This window comes from Nasonia vitripennis, assembly GCF_009193385.2.
Source record: "Nasonia vitripennis strain AsymCx chromosome 4 unlocalized genomic scaffold, Nvit_psr_1.1 chr4_random0010, whole genome shotgun sequence".
In the NCBI taxonomy this organism is placed as follows: Eukaryota; Metazoa; Arthropoda; class Insecta; order Hymenoptera; family Pteromalidae; genus Nasonia; species Nasonia vitripennis.
Window position 1 is genome coordinate 188,786 of NW_022279646.1, and position 23,984 is coordinate 212,769.

The following is a 23,984-nucleotide window of genomic DNA, read 5'->3' on the forward strand; positions in this document are numbered from 1 at the left end:
TGCAAAAGTAATTAATGACATAAAATATGGATCAAGTCTAAAAATGATGAAATTCAAGATGGCGGATCCAATATGTCAGCCGTATAGGTTCTTGCAATTGAAAATTGAAAATAACCGTTTGACTGTCTCCAAATTTGATACTCAGGGGTTTTTGGGTTCGATAATTACAATTCTGATATCCAAATTGCTAAATTCAAGATGGCGGGTCTAATATGGCATCCTTATAGTCCCTTGATATTCAAAATGGAGAATAAGCGTTCGATTGGCTCAAAAGTTGATACACAGGGGTTTTTAGAGTTCATAATTACAATTCTGATGTCAAAATGTAAAATTTAAAATGGCGGACGGATATGGTGGATCCAACATGATGGCGTACAGGTCGTTGCCATACTAAATGAGCATATTGCATAGTCGCATATACAATAATTGATAATAATAGTATACATTTTTCTTAATTCTTGAATAAGTTTATATCTATCAGAACTATTAGGATACTACTTTTCCATTAATGTTTTCCTCCCTTTTCAAATGAAAATTGTTTTTCTGACTTGAGTTGCATAATTGGATCTTTTTTTGAATCTTCCATTGAAACATCTCTACAACAGTATTGTTTTATTGGAATCGCGGCTACGGAAAAATTGGTGCTCGTGAGGTTTACAAATTGCCGAAATTTTGTCAGTCATATCCTTCTATTGTTTGCATTATTCGTTTTCAGAATAACTGAGACAATTTTCCATTCGTCGATGTCAACTGTGAGTGATCACCTGCCGACAATTTTTTTCAGGATAGTTGGTGAGTTCTTTCATTCGAGGCCGTCAATTGTGAGTGAACATCTGTCGACAGTCCTTTTCAGGATAGTTGGTGAGTTCTTTCATTCGAGGCCGTCAATTGTGAGTGAACATCTGCCGACAGTCCTTTTCAGGATAGTTGGTGAGTTCTTTCATTCGAGGCCGTCAATAGTGAGTGAACATCTGCCGACAGTCCTTTTCAGGATAGTTGGTGAGTTCTTTCATTCGAGGCCGTCAATAGTGAGTGAACATCTGCCGACAGTCCTTTTCAGGATAGTTGATGAGTTCTTTCATTCGAGGTCATTTCATTTGTGATTGTCAATGTGCAGGCGGTATATTATTTTCTTTTTCACAAATCATAAGATTTGCATCTTCGTCATGTCTTCTAAAAAATCTCAACATACTGATAGGTGCTGTAATCCTTATGCGAATTTGGGTAATCCACATCACAAGGGGAAAGATCTGAGAATGGTTTCTGAGTATCTGAGAAGCAAGTTTCCTTATTTGTCTGATAGTGATCGAATATGTTGGAACTGCAGGCACGAAAAATACAGCTGTTCAAACAATAGTATTGAGATATCTCTCAGTAATGCGTGTGATACAGATTCTGTTCATTGTGATTCATTCGACCAAAGGAACGTTTCATTATCTGCAGGTGATGAACAGAATTTATCATCGCAAAGTAATACATCAGTAGTAGAAGTTACTGATAACGATGTTCGATCCGAAAGAGAAATGCAATTGGAAGATATGTTGACTAAATTGAAGGAAAAATTTTCTTCATTACAAATAACGGACCCTATAAGGAAACGTATTCTCACTATTGCACCAGAAGTATGGAGTGTCAATAAAATTGCAAAAGAATTCAATTGTAGTAGGCGACTAGCTAAACAATCAAAGGAACTTAGAGCTTCAGGAGGTATATTGGCAAATACTACAGCAAAAGCTGGAAAGCCATTGACTGATGAGACTGTACGAAAAGTCAAAGATTTTTATATGAATGATATCAATAGTAGAGTTATGTCTGGCAAAAAAGATGTTGTTTCTGTTAAATCAGGAGAAGATCGTTGTTTAGAACAAAAACGTCTTCTTCTTTTAGATTTAAGAGAACTTCATAAATTGTACAAAGAAAGCGAACCTAAATTTCTTGTTAGTTTCAGTAAATTTGCACAATTGCGTCCGAAACAATGCGTTCTTGCAGGTTCTTCTGGCACTCATTCTGTCTGTGTGTGTACAATTCATCAGAATGTAAAGTTGATGCTCGATGCTATAAATATCAGGAAGCTTACGGAACATTCTGCGAAATGACTAAAAGATTATAAAGACTGCTTGAAGCAAATAACGTGTGAAATTTCTAAAACGAATTGTTTACTAGGTGAATGTGATCTATGTTCGAACACAGTAGACTTGTCTCGATTCTTACATCAATTATTAGATAGTAAAGGCATCGATAAAGTCCAATACAGTACCTGGGTTACAACTGACAGGTCAACTCTACAAACTCAACTCTTTTCATCGCACAATTTCGTTGAAGAGTTATGCGATAGATTAACAACTCTAAAGCCTCATTCTTTTATTTCTAAGCAACAATCACAGTTTTTCGAAGAAAAGAAAAATAATTTATGCAACGGTGAGATACTAGCTGTCTTCGACTTTTCTGAAAACTATAAATTTATTGTTCAAGATGCATCTCAGGCATTTCATTTTAATAATAAACAATGCACCCTTTTTCCTGTAGTATGCTACTATAAAGAAAACCAAGAATTGAAGCATAAGAGTATCATATTTTTATCAGATAGTTTACAAGCATGATACAGCAGCTGTATATACTGTGCAGATGAAGTTAATTCCCCATTTAAAAAAAGAACTCAGTGCAAAGAAAATCATTTACTTTAGCGATGGTGCAAAACAGCACTTTAAGAACAAATTTCAAATGATCAATTTGATACATCACGAGAGAGACTTTAGAATTAAGGCTGAGTGGCATATGCATGCAACTGCGCACGGTAAAGGCGCTTCAGACGGTATTGGAGCAACATTCAAAAGAGAAGCTTCGAGACAGAGTCTTTTGCGTAAATCAACTGAGCCTATTTTATCACCGCTTCAGTTCTTTCAATGGGGTAATCAATCCATGAAAAATATGATATTATTCTTTTATAGTAAACAAGAGCATACAAAATCTCAGAGATTTTTAAACGCAAGGTTCAAAAAAGCTCCTGCAGTACCTCAAATATCAAAACATCATTGTTTTATCGTGGAAAAAGGAAAGATTCTGTTATCAAAGAGATACTCTAATGCTTCAGATGGATTAAATCTTATTTATAAAACATGAAACTTTACGAATGAGGGATGAACGCATCAGCTCATAATATTTCTCCAATATAAAAATCCGCGATGTTCCAATTTTCACACTGCTTCACGGACTTTAAGCGAACTCGCATCAGTAAGACCCATATAACCTCGATATTGCTATCTCGAATGAAATAACTCTAACACCGAATTTATGAAAAAAAACGTCCCTGATAAGTGATTTCAAGACGTTTTCAGAATCTTTATGGAAATTACATTACTATTACTGACCATGAGTGCATACACCATGCCCCTTTTAATTTGCAAGGGCCTAATTTTGTAATATTGACATTAAAATAGAAATTGCCGAACTCACAAACCCCTCAGCATCAATTTTTGATCCAGTCAAACGATTGTTCACCAGTTTGTATTGCAAGGGCCTATGCGGCCGCCATATTGGATCCACCATATCTGTCCGCCATTTTAAATTTTACATTTTGACATCAGACTTGTAATTATACTCCAAAAACCCCTGAGTATCAAATTTAGAGCCAGTCAAAAGGTTATCTTCTATTTTCAATTGCAAGAGCCTATACGGCTGACATATTGGATCCGCCATCTTGAATTTCGTCATTTTTAGACTTGATCCATATTTTATGTCATTAATTACTTTTGCATAAACATTTTTAGCCTGATGCGCTCATTCATTTTGAATAATTTCTGTAATGAAGCTAAAGTCCTACATCAAGCCGTTGAATTAAGCCGCCATATCGTGTCAGCCATTTTGAAAATCGAAAAACGCCACTCGGCTCCAAAAACTAGACGAAAAAACACAAATTTTAAATCCTCGATTGACTCTTAAAAGTTTAAACAATTCTGGAGAGCAGGGGGTGTCCGGTTGACAAATAATGCCTCATATATACATATATTTTTTTTAAACACACTGTGCAGCTATCGTCATCCTCTAGCTGTCGTTTTCCCTCCTCTGCCCTCGTCATGCCAAGCTATCGTCATTTTCTTACAGTTCTTACCACCTCACTCACCAGTAGTATTGTTTTAATTCTCATTCTTGAAATATCTCTACTTAGCGAATTTATTACTAGAAACAACTGTAATTCTAAGTATCTATTTAATTGTTTCTATAATCGTTGGGAAGAAATTGAAGATACTCTTACTTCAGCCATGTATTACGTTTTTAGAAATAACGGGACAAGGAGATTTAAAAATTTCAGGATACTGAAAATTTATAAAATAAAAATTTAGCCTTTTTTTCTTTAGTAACGAGCCCTTTTGTCTTTAATATACCTATCTAACGGATTTTTCTTCCTTTTTTGCATTTTTGACTCGTTTTCTCTCTTAAGCATCCAACAAAAATCTGCCATCATAGTTACATCCCACCTTCCTTGATATCGACGGTTCATTTCGTTGATATCTCGATGTAACCTTTTACCTAGCTCTTCGCTGTAGTCTCCGAGGTTTCCTGGAAAGTAATCAAGATAAGAATGTAAATAATGCAACTTTATATTCATTAATCAATCCAACTCTTTGTAGTTTTCCAAAAAATCTTCAATCAAAGATTCGTGATCCTTACTCGTCTGATTTCCCAATTACTTCTGTGCGACTTTCTCTAAACTGAACCATACAGCTTTCTCCATAGGGTTCATTTTTGTGACAAAATTTTCATCTGTAAACAAAGTACGGATTTGAGGACCATCAAAAATGCCTTCTTTTAGTTTGGCATTGCTTATGCCCGGAAAATTCTCTTTTAAGTTTTCAAAACATGGACCTTTCTTGTTCAGAGCTTTCACGAACTGCTTCATGAGACCAAGTTTGATATAACGGGGTGGAAGCAAAATTTTTTAAGGATCTAGTAAATGTTGTCAGATGATGTTTTTGAGCCCCCGATAGAAAGCGGCTCTCCTTGGCCACTCTTTTTGCACATAGTAATTCATTATATCTCTACTATCCCAAAGACATAATAAACAGGGATGTTTTGTAAGCCCGACTGCTGTCCCAGAATCAGGGTTGAAATTTGAAGATCACCGCAAACTTGCCATTTGTGTTCCGTGTAATTAATTATATGCAGTACTATCTCTAAATGCTCGTACGTTTTTTTTAACTTCGTTGAATTAGCTATCGGAATAGGCGCAAACAAGTTTCCATTGTGCAGAAGAACAACTTCCAGGCTCCTTTCGGAAGAGTCGATAAATAGTCTCCACTTTTTATCCTTCTGACATTAGGTTTCAATTCATTCATTAATCCGCTCACATTTGTACAGAATGTCAACAAATTGTCTTCATCTTTATTGAAGAATTCTGTTCGGTACTCTGTTTCGGTAAATATAAGCTTTAGTACCCTTAGACAAGTTTTGAAGTGAATACTCCTATAGGCTCTTTGGGTACACATTTTACTGGGGAGTGAATCAGCGAACGGCGACCGCGACAGACCGATCGTCACAAAAGCAGCGGCAGCTCTCCCCCCCCCCCCCCCCTACCACGCACTCTTCGCCGCGCATGTGAGCATGCTCTCATTACTCGAGGAAATGAAGCAATGGACTGTCGATTTTTTGAGCAGTAAGGCGGATCGTAATGCGGTTTTTTGCATTCGATTCGTCAGAGCGTCAGGAAATTTTGTGACCTCGTGTGATTAATTACTTTTTTGAAAATGCATTATTGCATAAATAATATGCATTTAAGAATTGCATTCCGTGGAGACACTAAATATAGTACATTACGCAACTAGTGCGAGGGGAACGTGGTAGTTCGCGCCCGAGCGAAGCGAGTGTAATTATACTAAACTAAAATATTTTTGCAAATTTAAAAATGAATTATTTTTAATAGAAAATTATTACATCTTTTATCAAAAAATATTAAACTAAAACACAAATATAGTGTATCGTACATTGTAGTTAATTATGATGATTATGTACATTAATTGTAACATTAGAATTATTAAAATGAAAAGAAATATTTTTGTCGATGCTTTCAATAGTAAATGATTGTTCGCTTTTTTTATCACTGTTTTGTCTACGTTTTTTCAACGGTGAACCACATGTAGCTTGCTGTGTTTCGGTTAATCGATAAAATTCATCCTCAGCGTGTGGTTCATTATCATCATCTCGACCTTCTGAATCAAATCTGGTTCTTTTTAACGAAACTGTTACAGATTTTTTGGGTTGATCAACTGTAATTTCTGCTCCAGAAGTAGATGCTACTTGATTGTCACACTGCGGTATGCGATTTCGGGTGGAATTTCATTTCCATAATCGGATATATCGTCTGTATCACAAGAACTGTTATCACTCATGTTTACTTTTCAGTTAGATACCAATAGGTTATAAAAAAGACGTCTTGCACTAATGATATACAATTTCGCAATCATACATATAAAACAAATGACAGCGACAGGATAGGTATCTCCACGCACGCTTCAAATGTTCCCGCGCACGCTGTGAGAGAGCGTGCCTAAGTCGATGACTTTAGCGCCAAAACAAATGACTCTAAAGTCGAGCTCCGCGCACGCTGTTATGAAAAAAAATTTACAACTTTGTAAATATTAATGGAAATGAGTCCAGTTTTGCTACTAGGGGAGTTTTTGGGGTCGCTGAATACGAATATGGCAACGGCAACGACCTCTGAGGTACCTGGTGCCCAGGGTTCACAGCACGAACGTCGTCTCCGAGAGTTTCACGGGAAATTAACAACATATTTGGTCGAGTTTTACGGGAAATTATAACATAGTGACTAGAAACTTGTTACTCGGAGTTTTCTAGGTCACTGAACACAATTTTTTTTTCAAACGCATAGTAGACAGTAAGTAGAATTTTTGCATCCATAATCATCTCTTAAAACATAGATGACCGGATATTGTTAAGCCGTTAATAAAGCGATTTGATTAGTTAAAAAACGAATATCCGGTTTGAATGTAGTTGCGATTTTGAACTTTTAACCTCAAGAAAATTGCGCGCCGAAGCGCGCATAGAATTTAGCTAGTATTCTTAATTTTAGCTAATATGAAAATCAGGTATTTAGTTTTCTTGATGAAATATTCAATTTCTTTATCCTATTTTATTATATAATCGAAAATTACTCCTTATTATGATACTCGTGATTCGACCCCATTTAAAAAATTTTGAGTTGCTCAGATAACATCTTGTGATATGCATGAATACTAGGGTGTCCCAAAAAACACGAACTTTCGAGTAGCAAAAATCTTGAGGCAGTCTCATATTCCGGCATAGCAAAAAGTTAGCCTGTATTTTTGCCCAGAATTTTTAAATTATTTTTAGGCGGCGCTCAAGCTGCTCAAAAGTTGATGAAGGTTTGTGCACTTGAGCCCTCAGCTAGACAAGTGTTTTGAGGTGACGGCGATAATCACCTTCAGCTAATACAACCCTTGGGATGCGTTTTCGACTCTACCCTACACTGAGAGACTTTCGGTGTAGCTGCTACTCCTTAAAGTGTAGTAGTGCCTCAAAACGCGGTAGTAGGTGCTACTCTTGCAATCGGAGTAGCAGCTACTCCGATCGGCGCAGCCCGTGCGCCGAGTCGGTATTCCAGCAGCGCCACCCCGTCGGTACAACAGCTGTCTGAAGAATCGGAACAACCGTTACTCTCTACTCCGCGCCAATTTGCCTGACGCTGCTGGCTTTCCGAGCACGTTCACAATTGGATTTTGTACTGTGTTTTTGTATTGTTGTTGCGCTGTTTAATGCATATTACTGCATAGAAGAATGGAGGACTTTTTCGGAAAAGCTGGAGAACTTCATCGTTTCAGGGAATTATTTGTCACAGGTAAGTTTCCCTATAACTAACCTCACAATGGCTCCTCAACTCCAAGCTTAAGCGCATACATTATTTATTCTATAATTGAATTCATTATGATTTTGCTTGTTTTCTTAAGTTAAAAATTATCTGTTATCAAAGATAAAGAGATAGAGAAAGAGAAAGAAAGATAAAGAGACAATATATATTGTTGATCTGAAACTGCATATTTGTGATACAGTTGTTTATAACCGTGCAGACTAATTTTTGCTTCCTATTATATATAATAATCTCTCATGTCTCAGTTATCGTACACACATAGTTTATATATAATATATCAAACACTCGTGAATATACAAAATTTCTTTTTGAAAGTGTATAACTTTCTTACTACGGTGATACGAGTGAGATGAGTTAGACAATTTTTGTTTAAGAATAATTTGTTGGGTTTCACTCGTATCACCGTAGTAAGAAAGTTATACACTTTCAAAAAGAAATAGTTTATATATATATTCTAAAAAAAGTTGTTTGTACTTATGAGTCTGCTCGAGAACTATTGGTTCTAATTTAGAAAATATGTGAACGGAGGTCAGGTTTTTTGTAAATAATGTGTTTCTCTTTAAAATTTATAAAATCAAGATACAGGGAGCAAGTTTTAGTGTCTTTCTTCTAAAATTGAAAAAATAAGGATACAGAAAGAAGGTTTTATTGTGTTTGTCTTCAAAATTTGAAAAATCAGACTGTGGAGAGCTGGTTTTAGTGACTTTTATCTAAAATTGAGAAAATAAGTACGCGGAGTAGATCTACTTAGAAATAATGTGTTTCACTTTAAAATTTGAAAAATTAGGGTACAGAGAGCAAGTTTCAATGTGTACCTTCTGAATTTCATTAAAAAAATGGCTGATTTCATTCAAACAGTATTTTTATCTTCCAAATTTGGAAAATAAGTGTGCATAAAGTGTGCATTAGAAACATGAAGTAAAAATTGTGTGTTCAAGATTATTAATGATAAAGTGTAAAAGTGAAGATCTTGACAGCTATTCCCAACTTAGTGTTCGAGTCAGTCGCAGGCAGTATCTATCATTATAATGTCTTATATGCGGTGTATTTGTGCAAGATGTTAACTTTGTAGTGTAGATACTTGCTTTATTATGTAGAAACAAGCTAGCGCAACAAGTTTTACTTGTCTGTCTTTGCTAGCTGACCCACACCGAAACCCATGGCTCCGGAGGCAAAATTTACTCATGGGTGTTTATATGAAAATCTAAACTACAGCACTTGAGATAAAGACAAGTTGATATATTGTTTTAAAAGCCTCAAACAAATCACCATGCAAAATTTCAGCCCTCCAAGTATGATAGATTTTAATTGAGAGCAAAATCAAATTCTCAATGATTGTACGATTACTTTTTTCAATTTTTCCTTTTGCTCTCAATTAAAATCTATCATACTTGGAGGGCTGAAATTTTGCATGGTGATTTGTTTGAGGCTTTTAAAACAATATATCAACTTGTCTTTATCTCAAGTGCTGTAGTTTAGATTTTCATATAAACACCCATGTGTAAATTTTGCCTCCGAATCCATGGGTTTCGGTGTGGGTCAGCTAGCAAAGACAGACAAGCAAAAATTGTTACGCTAGCCTGATTCTGCATTATAAAATAATGCATTTACACCACAAAATAAACATCTTGCAAAAATACACTGTATATAAGGCATTATAATGATAGATATTGCCTGCGACTGAGTCAAACACTGAGATGGGAATATAGCTGTCAAGATATCCGAATTTTCGTAGCAATAGCGAATTTTCATAGCAATCTTTTCGACTACTTTTCAAAATTTAAGTGTCTGTGAATTTGTTTTTTTAATTTTTTATATTGGACATTATTTTATTGTAGTATAAGCTTTTGAGATGACAAATTTGTTAGTTAAAATTGTATGGCACCAACAGATCTCTAACAGTCGCAGAGGTTTATTTTGTTTTATAAAAATTTCATAACATGTTCTAAACTAGAATCTTCTTTATATTTGTAGCTCAAGTGAAAGATGAAGACTTTTTTAATCTCTCGATAGAAGCCATTGTAGGCATTCTCAAACAAAATATGAATGATGTTTCATTATTTCTACCGCTGTACAGAACAGAAAAAGAAAATTATCTTAAAGCTCAAAATGCTATTTTAAATAATGCTTCTATTGACTTGAATATGTCCTGGACTGAAGATAATACATTAAGCGAAATACCAATAGAGCTTGTTAGTACACTTCCATCTGATGCGAATGATGCAAGTATGAATGATGAAGATGAAATTGACTTTGGCGATATTTCTACGTCGAAAGAAGTTAAAATCTCTACTCATAACATTTCAGGTGTTTATCTAATCTAACGAAACTGTTCTTTTTAACTTCATGGTTTTTCTAACATTTTCAAAAGCACTGCATGACTTAAATCTACCAAGCCACCCTTAGCCGAGTCGTCAAATAATCCTTTCTGAAACCGTATAACTTATACATTATCCTCGCTCGCTCGTGTCTTGACGGATTCAAGTCAGGCACTGCTATAATACAATATTGTATGTTGTCTAAAAAAGTCTATTTTACATAATTCGTAACTGAACAGAAGTCATTTTTTCGTCTTTTGAATTTTGCAGATGAATTTCAATTTGTTGAAAATAGTTTGTATTTTTCATTGAAAGATACAATTGAAGGTCGCATTATTTTAGGAGCGTACAAACATTGTAAGACTTTATTACAAAAAAGATTAAAAATATTTGTAATTCAAAAATTGATCGTTGAAAATTCAGTTTCGTACAAGTGAGTTTCAATTAGATCGAATAAAGAGAGTGAAAAATGTGACGTCCGTGTGATTGCTTCTTATTCTATAGCTTTGCTTAATGCTTTATCGCTATTGCTATTTTCATTTGTTACAAAGATAACTCACAATCGACGTTACTGTTGCTCTGGAAGGTATAATAAATAATAAACTTAGGGTTTTGTGAGGTATCTTTATATTGTTGTAAGTTCTCCATTGATGCTGTTCTTCGCTATTATGCAAACACATTTTTTTCTGCTTCTGTATGTACACATGTTTGATTCGATATTGTTAAAATTTTTTTTTCAATTTATATGCATAAGTATATATGTTTTTATACCACTCTAACCTCAAAATGCAAACTTTAATTGCAATTTTCGGCTCTCGTGGTATAAAATATCGTATGAGACTGTTGTGGGAGGTATTTTTCTACCTTGCTCGATTTTCTCACTCGCTTCGCTCGTGCGAAAAACCTCGAGCAAGGTAGAAAAGCTGATCCTACAACAGTGTCATAATATACTATTTTAGTTTTCGTGTAGTTTTGACCGTAAAGAAATACGAAACTAAGAAATAATAAAATACATTATAAGTCTTAAGGACAAAACTTTTTTGCAGAATAACAAAAGCAAGGTTTCTGGAAATTAGAAATCAAATAGTAGAATTGTTTCCTACTACGACACCTGCAGATTGGTATCAAGAGCATCACGCCAATGTTCATGGCCAAAATGTATCAGCATCTGGTTGCTTAGTTAATTACTATAAAATTTATAGGCAAAATCTAGCATTAGCCGGAATTATTAAAGGAAAAGTCACATCTGACGCAAGCAATATCGGTATAGGTGGTGAAGGTAGAATTATTGAATAATTTTTGTCACTTTTGTGCATGTTATCGTACTTATCATTTATTTTATTCGTATATCGAAAATTATTTAATCAAAATTTACTATTTTAGTTGTAAGCGCTGAATCAGAGTTCAAAGCGCTTATAGATGTAAATCGTTCAGATTACACTGTTAGAACCGTTTTGGATACGTGGTCTGAAACTTTTGAAAAGAGACAGGAGATACTTGTAGTACGGAAAAACAAAAAGATAACTATACGATACGAGAGTTATATCAATACGTTTGTATGCTTGCAGTCTACGTTCGGGCTTGAGCTGGTATATATATTTTAATTTTTGTTGATTAGTCACTTTGAAATCACTGCCAATTTTTCAAAAATATATTGTGATGTTTATAAACATGTTATAGCTTCAATTCGACTGTTATTCGATAATAAAAGGATTATCAGAGACAAATGCTATTCCGAGAAGTGTAGCAGATAATTTTAAAAATCTTTTTAAAATACGCTGGGTTAGTTTGGCTCCATTAATTTGCCAACACGGGGATGCTTCACAAATAAATTGCATTAAAGAATTCAAGAAAACACACAAGGACTACATCGGTGAAAGTAATTTTTTGCCTATTTTTATGATCGATTGTTTAAAAATCTTTCCTATAGTACAGATTTACTTTGAATGGTTTTTTTATTTCAGTTCCTAAAACTATACTGGCATTATTTTATGCTGCTTATTTTTTAACGAAAACGTACTCGATTTCTTCAAAGGATAAAGGCACCTTCAGTTTTACGCGCGAGGAATGTGTAGAGCATTTTATCAAGGTGGTTGAGGTAAGAATGAATAATGATAATTATGTCGAGGTAGTTCACTCAAAAAATTGATATTTTTAGAAATTGCTGTAATTTTTTAAATATATCCTATTAAGTGTCCTCTATAACGTAAAAATTCGCGCAGTGTTTTTCACTTTTCTAAGTTTTTAGGATATTTGATGCTAAAAACACTTTTTATAAATATTTTAATATACAAAACTAAAAATGTTCTTGATAATACTGCATAATATTTAAAAAAATTAATTTATTAATACTATTGAATTTCTTAATTTTTATTTTTATTTTAGAATGAATCTGAGGTACCAAATCAGAAGGCAAAACTCAAAGCAGTTTTAAATACGCTCGGATTACCTGCTGCTCCCTATGTTGTCTTTTGTGGTCAACTTAACAATATAACAAACGCGTTTGTTGTCATTGACAACATACATTACGAAGTAAGGGATCCCCTTAGAGCTGTTGAACATTGTCTTCAAACAGCTGTAGCCCTGCATTCCTGGTCAACGACCACGGCTAATGTGTGGCTATACATACTAGAACACGTATACTCCATACGTCCGAATATTTCGTATTCATTCCCACCTGCAAAGGCTACGAAAACTATTTCAACTTTCATAAAAAAAATCGACCCTTCCTTCAGTACAGCAGGTATTTGTAATTAACAATTTCTTATACATTACAAAATTAGATTCTCATAAATTCTTACATTGTAAACTCCGTATGTTTCAGAAACGCAATAATACTGCTTAGTCTTCTCTGCGAAAATTCGTCATAACATTGAGATTCATCACTAGATTAATGATTCATAAAGACTGATATTTTATATTTATTTAATTTGATTGAAGTCTCAGATTGTAGCAAGTAAATAAATAATTAATTAGAAAAATGGATTATCTAGCCCTGTTCAATAGTATTTTATCGTTTATCATTGCGCTTTACGGAGAACCATCTTTTCCAAGAAAAATCGTTGACATAATATTCGAATTTATAAGCCGTTTTGTTGTTGATACATTTTGCAAGTCGTTGGAAAATTCAATTTTCAGGATAATCGATAATGCTGAGAGTAAGCAGGAATTAAAGTATAAAATTCGCGAATGCATCAATCTACACTGTAATGTTTTTGAGAATTTCTCAACTGAAAAAAAGCGCTTCCAACTATTGAAAAATAAAGGTTTACAAGAACCAGAGCCATTCGGAATTAGAAAAACATTCACTGAAATTATTCGTGAAAATAAAACTGTTTTTGTTGAATCGTCAGTTTTCGGTTACTGCTTACCTTTAACTCACTCACTTAAATATTTTTTAGAGATTCCAGGATTAGCTTTAATTATAATAAATAATGTAAAGAAATTGTCTGTAGAAAGTAATGTAATTTGTAATGTAATGCAGGGTAAGTTCTGGAAAAAAAATGTTATAAACGATGCGATAAACACTTACATACTACCATTGTTTGTTTACTACGATGATATTGAAGTTGGTAATGCCTTAGGTAGTCACAGTGGCACAAATAAGTTTGGAGTAACTTATGTGTCAATTGCTTGCTTGCCAGCAAATATTGCATCACTTTTGGATAGTATTATTTTTTCAACTATCGTACGAAGTGAAGATATGAAACAATGTACAAACGTGAGTATTTTTCGGAAACTTATCACAGAATTGAACTTTTTAAGAGATACGGGTATTACTATAACGGTTGATAATGTTTTGACTGTTTTTAAATTTCAAACTGTTCTTATTGTCGGCGATAACTTGGGACTGAATGCCATATATGGAATGGTAGAATCATTTAAAGCTAATTGTTATTGTAGAATATGTACAGCCGATTCATTCGAATGCTCGCAATTTTGCACTGAAAACAAAAAATTATTAAGGACTCAAGGAAACTATTGTTCAGATGTAATGAGAGGCAAAACAAATGAAACTGGCTTAAAAGAACAATGTGTGTTCAATCAACTGCGCAATTATCATTTTGTTGTAAACAAAAGTGTCGATTTCATGCATGATGTACTTGAAGGGGTCTGTATATATGTTATACGTGCTATTTTAAACGATTTGATCTTTGAGTCTAAATTATTTACTCTTGAATATCTTAACTTAAGAATTAAGGAATTCGTTTCGTACTCAGATGATACAAATCAGCCCCCTCCGATCGCATTGAATAGATTAAAAGGAAAATTAAATCTTAAATTTTCTGCTGCTGAAATGTTGTATTTAACGCGTTATCTAGGAGTAATTATAGGCGACAAAATTCCTCGTGACAATGAACACTGGAAAATGTATATTTATTTAAGAAAAATAGTGGATATTCTTATGTCTCCAAGAATTGTTGATGCGCACGTGACAACTTTAACGAAATTAATTGAGAAGTTAAATTCTTTGTATTTACATTTTTATAAGGCATTAAAGCCGAAATTTCACTTTTTGACACATTACCCTGCAATAATTGATTCTTTTGGACCATGTGTACATTATTGGACAATGCGGTATGAATCGCGTCATCGAGAAGTGAAAGCCAATGCTGTAACCTCTAACTCAAATATAAATCTTTTAAAAACGATTGCGCTCAAACAAGCATTAAAAATGTGTAAAACATTCGACACATTTGAAAATAAATGTCATGCTGTTTTATTTCAACCGAATGATTGTAGAAGTAATGATCTGTACAGCAAAGTTACTGTAAATGGAAGCGAATATAAAATCGGATCCTTTATAGTCGTTAGCGTAGAAGAACCAGACTTTCGATTTGGCGAAATCATTGAAATTAAAAAACTTTTGTCAACTTATGAAACTAAAGATGGTGTGGACAAAACTGAATCAAAAGTACAATTTACTGTTGTTATTTACGAAGAGACTTACTTTGATAACCATTTTATGGTCTACGTTGTTGAAAAAACTGGCGAAAATAAAATTGTCAACTGCGATAACATACCAAGCATGCCACCTGTCGTTGCCTTGAAAAAGAATCAGAATCACTGCATTATTCCACGGTACATATTGTAATTATAGAAACCGTTTCTTGTACATAATAAATATTTCATTACAGTAAAAAATATTGACTTAATAACTTTTCATTTAGTTGTTAAACATTTACCGTTGTCAATTATTTGTAATATTAACATAAATTATAATCATCTAATATAAAAAAAATATTTTTCATTAATATATAATGAATGAGTTTGCATGAATATGTATTATTTGTCTCTGTAAATCGAAGTTGACGTGTTTCTTTATATGTCTGTTTCATTCATTGAAAAAATAAATTACTTTTGTCCCACTGATTTTACTTTTGTCCCGCTGATTTTACTTTTGCCCCGCAAATAGGTTTACAACAAAAATATGCTACTTTCCCCTCGATTTTCAGGCACAAAAAGTGGCCATTTTGATCGGGTGTGAAATAAAAGAATTTTCAAAATTGCAATATTTTTTTAAAGAATAAAATAATATAAATTCTTATAAAGAGTAATTATAAATTTATCATTTGTTTCTTACAGCAATTAAATAATAAACATGCGCCGCGCTTCAGCGACTAACGCGCGCTAAAGCGTGAGATGTAGAGCCCCGAATTCACTCCGACAATCGGAGTAGCCACTACTCCGATCCGTCGGAGTAGAGAGAGCGCGTGCAATATGAGTAGGATTAGTTCATTTTCGGGACACGGGCTGCGCCAAACGTACGGCGCTTCCGTCGCCGCTGTTGCAGCGAATCAGCTGCACCGAAAGTCTCTCAGTGTATACAAAATTTATGGCCAGTGACTCCTTTTCCAAACTTTACCCTAGTCGACAAGACAAACTAAGATTTTTAGTTCTCGTATTTTATTTATTTTAAACTAAATAACAAAAATATTTTTACTCTTACTATTATAATTTTTATAGGTACAATAATTTTTTATTAGCTTCCAAAAATATGTTTTTTTTTAATAAAAAAAAACTGATTTTAAAGAATATTTGTAAACAATGATATTTTTTATTTAACTAATATCTGTCAAAAATATATAGAAAAATACATAGCTGAAAATCCCATAGAAATACCGGAAAGCATGATCGTGAAAATTTTGACCTGAGTGACCGCCCCGACCCAAACCCTAAAGCTTTTGCCTACGGATCCATTTCAGCTCTTAATTGCCCTGGGCAAGGTGCTAGCTCGAAATGTCGGTCAAACGAAAATATTTTTGGAATGAAAAAACGCCTATAAAATATTCCTAGGAGAACGACGCCTTGGTCAATTGTTGACAAAGAGTTAAACACAGTAAAGTGAAAATCTTAGTTCCGTAACTTAATATTTGTGGGCTGTATGAGGCTCTAAATATAGCAAAAATGGCTGTTTTTATCGTTGAATATCTCAGCTTTGAACAAGCCTATTTTAATGAAATTCAGTTCTATGATATTCTAAATTGATGGCAACGCGTACACAAAAAATAATTGACCTCACTACATTACATCATGCTTAAAAAAAATTCGAAGCATCAGACCGTTTTTTTTTGTATAGGTTTTACATTTAAAATCTTTGCGAGGCTTGAGCAGTGCGAAAAAATAATTTAAAAATTCTGAAAAAAATGCAGGCTAACTTTTTGCTATGCCGGAATATGAGACTGCATCAAGATTTTTTCTACTCGAAAGTTCGTGCTTTTTGGGACACCCTGATGAATACATACAGCATTCGTCAATTCACATTCACAAAGACATACATAACTAGAGTTTATGCTTGGAGGTTATCCCTTGTTCTTCTGGCTGTTATGACTACTGCGGCTGCTGTTCTTGCTAATTCTATTGATTCTTGCAAGATGCTGTCTGATTGAAGATTCATTATCGCATAAGATTTATGACTGGTTTCATTTTTTCTTGCGTTCATTATGTTTATACAACAGATATTTATTGTCTTATGTGCAGTGAAATCAGTGTGATTGTGTAATCTGTTTTTTTAATTTATTATTTATCGCTGCCAATTCCAGTATAGCTTGGAGTTGCTGGCTACTTCAAAAACCTGAAGCTGTCTCTGGTGCTGATTTACACCGCCAAAACAGTGTAGGCTTGCATTGCTGACTTCTTGAATTACATCAAGATGACAAAGGAGCTAGATTTACTCTGCCTGTGGTGGTGCTGATTGGCGTCTGTGGGTATTTCAATGTTAACTGGTTATGTTTACAACAGATATTTATTGTGTTATGTGCAGTGAAATCAATGACTATAAGACTGTGTGATCAGTTTTTAGAGTTTAATCAGTGTTTCGATCACGATATCTCCTACTTTTGTTCATGTGGCATTGGTGTCAGAGGACAGAGATAATTTATTGCTTATCACTACCAATTCGAATACCTGGACTACCATGGAGCTGATTCGCACTTTCGTGGCAATATTGTTTGGTGCTGCTGAATGTATTAAATAACTCAAGGGAACTCTAGAGCTAAATTAGAGCTGTTGGGTGGTGCTGATTGGCATAACTGACTTCTTTAACTGCTTCAAGCTCAAGATCAACGTGGGCTGGATTCACGTTCTCTGGTGGTGCTTGTTAGCATTTCTGGGTACTTTAATAGCTTCAATACGACCCTGGAGCTAGATTTATGGTATCTGATGGTGCTGCTTGGCATCTCTGGCTGATGTAATCAACCGGAGACAACTCTAGAACTATATTTGAACTTTCTGACAGCGCTGGTTAGCGTTTCTAGCTGCCTTAACTACCTGGGACTGACCCTGAAGCTCTATTTCCACTATCCAGCAGTCCTGGTTAGTGCTACCATCTGCTTGAATCACCTTGAGACGATCTTGCAACAAAATTGATGCTGTCTTGGAGTCTTGGTTGGTGTTCATGGATTTATATTGCGACGTGCAGCCTGTTCGGCTGCACGTGTACTTTATGCACCGACAAATGCGTAGCGGATATTGTTCCCTGCTGCAGTTTGTAATGCGGCAGAGGAACAATATCAAAGGTTATCGTAGCGCCGAGGGATATAACCTCACCTGCCAACCAAGCGGAGCAACGGTGGCTCCCCTGCAGGGTTGGCAGGCGACTATGCTGTACGATAGCGCCGCCGCTGTCCGTCAGGCTTGTCGAGTACCTCTGTACCGACACAGCCAGCCCACACCTGCTCCTGCGCACACCAGAAGTCGCGTCGCGACACGAATAAGCGGTTTCTGAATGCGTACGGTGCGCGGTACGAAGCGGACTGACGAGTGCGTATCACGGCCGCGCATCTGCAAGCACACCGCGGTAGCTCGGCGGGCCGAGCGATGGGGGGAGTGAGAGCCATCGGGACAGAGAGAACGCGCCGCGGAAGAGCGCGCGCAGAGAGAGGGATCGCGCGCGAGGCTTTCGGCCGCCGCGATTAGTGGGGGGAGCGCGCATACACCACTAGCGCGCACCACTAACTGAGCCATGTCGCAGCACTGGCGCGACCCAGTGCGCTAGTGGGAGTCCCGCGCACCGCGACTGCACGGTGACTTACCTATAACTTCAGCGCTAGATGACGCGTCAGGACGATACGACGTGTTCGCGCTGTCTCTCTCTTGCTCGTTCGACGCGGACGGAAGGGAGCGTCCGTGCGTTTGACGCCGGCGGTGTCGTACCGCCGTTAATTAATATAGAGGGCGCGGATTCGGGTTTTTCCGGGAACGCGCAGGACTCTGGAAGAACAAGACTTCCTTCTTGTACAATATCGTCTCGACTGCTGAATAGGCCAGACCTACTTGCGACCGTCAACCATTTTCCAGGTGGATTCTGAGGTGGAGATGGAGGAAGTCGCCGGGCAGTAGAAGGAAGTGGAGTCGAAGAAGAACAGTCTGTAAGTTGTTGTATATCTGACACGAGGTCCTCTAATTATTGTTCGGTGGGTGTATTGGTTGAGATACGCGACGCGGAACGAAGGTACGAGTGCCAAGAACGAGTGAATACTCGTATCGGTGCGTTGAGACGCGGTCGATCTAACGGGATCCCGCCATTTTAATAAACCGTTTGAGCCGCTGTCGATTGCTCTGCAATCCAGCAACGTACTAGGAGAATTACTCAAGCCTCTGTTGATCGTTAAATGATCCAGAAATCCTCGACTAATGGTGTAGCGCCGCTGTCGATCGCTAAACGATCCAGCCTCGAAGAAGGGGGATTATTGAGTCGCTGTAGAATTGATAAACAATCCAGCAATACCCTCTGATATTGTGGTGCGCCGCTGTTGATTGCTAAGCGATCCAGCTTCCTTAAAGACAATCGCCGAGCCGCTGTCGATCAAACAGATCCAGCAATTAGGAGAATATTAAGTAGATAGTACGCCGTCCATAGAACAGAATATACCTATCTATAATTATGCATTGTATAGAGGCTTGTTTTTCTTTAACAGTTAATTACATTATTTAATTTTTTTCTAGTTTTATTAATTTAATTCTATTTTTTGTAGATGAAAGAAAAAATTAAAATAAAAAGACTCAAGAAGATTTTAAAGGATTTTCAAAACAGAAAATTCATATGAGTCAAGGTTTGATTTAATAACAGGGTTTAATTTAGAAAATGGATTGTACTGGCATAGTTTAGAGGGAAGTGTCAGGCTTCTTCTCAGAGCCTTCCTTCAATCCGAGCGATTTTTATTATTATTATTTAGTAATGGTTTTTCTAGTTCAGTATAATATACTTGAATTTTAGAATGTGATTGTGCTGATTAATTTTAAAAAATATCTTGGCTTTGCCGATCCTCGTATGCATTTAGGCACTTACAAAATATACTATTGTGACCGTACTTTGATTACATGCATAGGATGGAATCCAAAATATAATTTAAAATTTTTAATTATAAGTGGGCATCTATAAAAAAATTTGGGCATGATTTTGCATGTCGCGCTGAGTTTGTTATCAAATTATGTGTAACAAACATAGTTTTTTAGACTGAGCCTTATGTTAAAACATTTAAAAAGTATATTTGCAACAGTAAAAAGTTGTGTTTTAGGAATATCTACAACTTTTGGAGCTAAAATTTGTATGTAAAACGTAAATCCGCAAAGTTTTATGGCCAATAATTGATTTTTTGTATGTAAAAGACCGATTTTGGACTGTTAACTCGAGTAATAAGTATTTTTATGATTTCATGTCAACGGGGAAAAGTTATATTTTTCAAAGATCTACAACTTTTCTATGTAACTTTTTTGTAGACTATTTAGAATTCGAGTTACAGTCAAAAAACCGTTTTTAGCGATTTTTGGAGGTGACCGCATTCTGCGTATACGTGTAGGATTAAGCCAAAAATAAATTTATCACCTTACTATTATGCGTGGAGTTCGCACACAAATTTTTAGCCCGATTGATTAAAGTATTTCAGAGATAATCGTGTAACACCAAAATTTTTATTTAAAAATACGCGTAAAAATCGAACAACGGATAGGCGTGGCTTAAACGCGAATTTAAGCCACACTGTGCTATAATATACTATCGTTTGAATTTATAATGAAAAAAAAATAATTATTATAATTCAATCTATGATTCAACTTATAGGAAACATCAATTTCTATTTCTCAAGATGTGACGATGGAGATTATACTTCAAGTAGTGACGCAGTTGGATAAAGATGTGCGCGTGATTAGTCGCACGATTAACCGCGGGATTAATCGCTCGATTCATCTAAAACAAATTTTCAAATAAAATAAAATTGTTTAAATGCAAAATTAGTTAACGGGGTGACCAGTATAGGTGTTACCATCCGGATGGTAACACCTAATAAATTGGCCAACCCGCTTAATAATTTTGCATTTTAAACAATTAAAAAAAAATATATAAGGAAAACAAAAGTTAAAGTCAAGCATTGTAAATAAAAAAACTCCAACAAATAGATATTTCACTGACGACTTATATTTTTTTGTTACCATGGAGAGCAAAAAGCATAATTGTTGTTAAACAATTTTATTTTATTAAAAAATTTATTTTAAATGAATCGCGCGATTAGTCACGCGATAAACGTTCGATAAATTAACGCGATTATTTCCGCGATTAATCACGCGAATAATCGGACGACTAATCGCCCGATTTTTTTCAGTAGGGATCGATGAAGAAAGCTCTGATCACGAAATATCTGACTTTTATGGAGTGATATTATTTAAACAGAAGAGGATGAATTCAAAAGTGATAAGATTTAATTTGATTAAAATTCCACTCCGATAGAAGTTTTTAATCATTACATTACATCTGATACTGATCTAATAAATAATATTGGAAAATAATAGGTATGCCGAACAATACATAAGAGACCAGGTCAGAAAATGGGTTGACACAGATGCACCAGAAATAAAGAATTCCTAGATATTCTTTTACTGATATGATTAGTGTGTCTCCCAGCATTAAAATACTTTACTGAAAAAAAGCAGATGACAATCAACTGATTATTAGCTGATAATCAGCTGATAATCTGCTGATAATCATGTCAAAACGTCAGCTGATTATCAGGTGATATCAGTTTAATATTTTTATTGAAACTGATGGTTACAAATATGCGTTTATATAAGAAAAAATGATAATGATAATCAGCTGATTATCAGGTGATAATCAACAAAAATTTTTTAACATTCAGTAATTTTTTCAAAGTTGTTTTAAATTAATAAAATTTATAAAATTCACATAATGAGGGCCAACGCGGTTTTACTATCCAGATGATAACACTGAAACACTGACTGTAAGCTACGAAATTTTTATTTTTCAATATTTAAAAAATTCGAGCATCGCTAAGCGTCACCAAAGCCTCATATTTTCCTTACTTATTAGTTTAAGGCACAAAAAAATTGAAAAAGGAAGGAGAAAAAGAGAGAAAGAGGAATAATGTAGGGTTAGGAGGAGAATGGGACAAGATGAAATTGGGCAACTGGGCAGAGGAAAGATTAGGAACCAAGATAGAATTCAAAAGAACGTGGTCTATCAGAGGAAAATTAAACAATAAAATAGGAGCGCAGTGTAGAGACGAGGAAAAAAAAATTGATGCAGAGCAAGAATAAGTTGAAAGGGACAGAAGTGTTCGTCGACCACGACACGACCTGGAGAGAGAAGGAGCAGAGAAAAACTGAACGGGCTAGCGAAGCAATGGAGAGAAGAGGGGCACAAGGTGAAAGTACCGAAGACTGGCCTGACGGTCGGAGACACGGAGTACGTCTGGTCTGAGAGGAAAGACCAACTTTTTCGAAGAAACAGAAAGAAGAAAAGAATAAAGAAAAGGAGAAGACAATGGGACAGATAGAGGGAAAGGAGAGCATTAAGGTGCTAAGCTGGAACGTGGCGGGGTTAAAAGGAATAGAAGAAGAGGGGTGGAAGTTCATAAAAGGCTTCGACGTCATCTGCCTACAAGAATCATGGACAGAAAGAGGAGAAGAAGACCGAATAAAAAAGAGGTTGCAAGGATACGAGACGGAAGTAAGAGAAGCTAGTAAGGGGGGAAGCAGGGGAAGGTTAAAAAGGGGTATGCTAATGGCTGTTAAGCTAGAGGGGAAAGGGGACAAGATAGAATGGCTTAGAGATAGATCAAAAGAATTCATAGGGTCGAAGATCCAGAGAAAAAGAGAAAAATGGTGGATAGGCTCGACATACATGATAGAGAAAAGGCAAAAAACTATGAGGAGGTGGAGAAGTTAGTAGAGAGGACAGGGGGGGGGGGGAGAAAATACTATGGTGCGGAGATTTAAAGGCAAGAACAGGTAAAGAGGGAGGAGGGCTTGATGGCAAAAACAAAGAGGGCGAAGAACTGCTGAACAGAATGAAAGAAACCGGGCTATGTATCCTAAACGGTAATGTAGAAGGCGATGAGGGAGGGGATTTTACGTATGTGGGGGGCATGGGATGCTCGGTGATAGATTACGGAATAACCAACGAGGAAGGCAGAAATAAGGTGAAATCCATGAAGGCGCAGGATAGGTACGAGTCAGACCACGGGGCGATAATGATAGAGCTGGGATCAGAGAAGAGAAGGGAAAGGGGTAAGTAGGAGAAAACAATGAGATCAAGCTGGACTGAGAAGGCGGTCGTGAAGTTCAGAAGATGGATAGTTAGGGGGGAGCAGCGAAGACATTGAGAGAGTTGAAAATAAAGGTAGGGAGCGTGCTGCAGTATAGGAGAGGGAGACGGAAAAAGAAAGAAGAGGAAAAGTGGTGGGATGAAGAATGCAAGAAGAAGAAAGCTGCAATGAAGAAGGCAAAAAGAGAGATAAAGAAGGGAAGAAGGTTTAAAGAAAGATACATGCAGGCTAAAAGGGAGCTGAGAAACTTGTGCAGAAAGAAAAAGGAAGAAGGGCTAAGGATGGAGATTCAAGAAGCAAAAGAGGACAGAACTGGCAGAAAGTTCTGGAGTCTGGTAAAAAAGAGAAGAAAAGGAAAAAGGGATCAGATAGACAGGGAAATAGAAGACGATAAATGGCTGGAACATTTTGAAGAACAACTGGGGGAAAAAGCAGAGCAGACAGGAGAAGAGAATGGATGTGAAAAGGAGACAGAAGGGAGAGAAGGAAGTGAAGAAGGAGGAATAGGAATTGACGAGGTGAGAGATAATTGGAAGGTTGAAGGAGAGAAAAGCTCCAGGAGGAGACGGCATACAGAACGAAGGATGGAAATTCGGCGAGGATATGCTACTGGGGGAGTTGAGGGGATGTGGGAGCTGAAAACACTGTTTTTCTGTTCCATATAACTTTTTTAATAAAGCTTGCAATGAAAAACCAAGACCAGAGCGC

General features: G+C 35.9%; 2 protein-coding genes across 2 annotated transcripts in view; one reads left to right on the plus strand and one right to left on the minus strand.

Annotated features, from left to right (window-relative positions):
- Positions 1 to 23,984, minus strand: part of Cctgamma (T-complex protein 1 subunit gamma) — a 92,041-nt gene that overhangs the window by 54,607 nt on the left and 13,450 nt on the right.
- Positions 7,506 to 15,363, plus strand: LOC116738689. The gene is made up of 7 exons (XM_032602115.1): positions 7,506 to 7,870; positions 11,265 to 11,497; positions 11,602 to 11,807; positions 11,899 to 12,097; positions 12,183 to 12,316; positions 12,604 to 12,961; positions 13,043 to 15,363. Exon 7 carries the CDS (start codon positions 13,199 to 13,201, stop codon positions 15,311 to 15,313), a length of 2,115 nt encoding a protein of 704 aa, XP_032458006.1. The 5' UTR covers positions 7,506 to 7,870; positions 11,265 to 11,497; positions 11,602 to 11,807; positions 11,899 to 12,097; positions 12,183 to 12,316; positions 12,604 to 12,961; positions 13,043 to 13,198; the 3' UTR covers positions 15,314 to 15,363.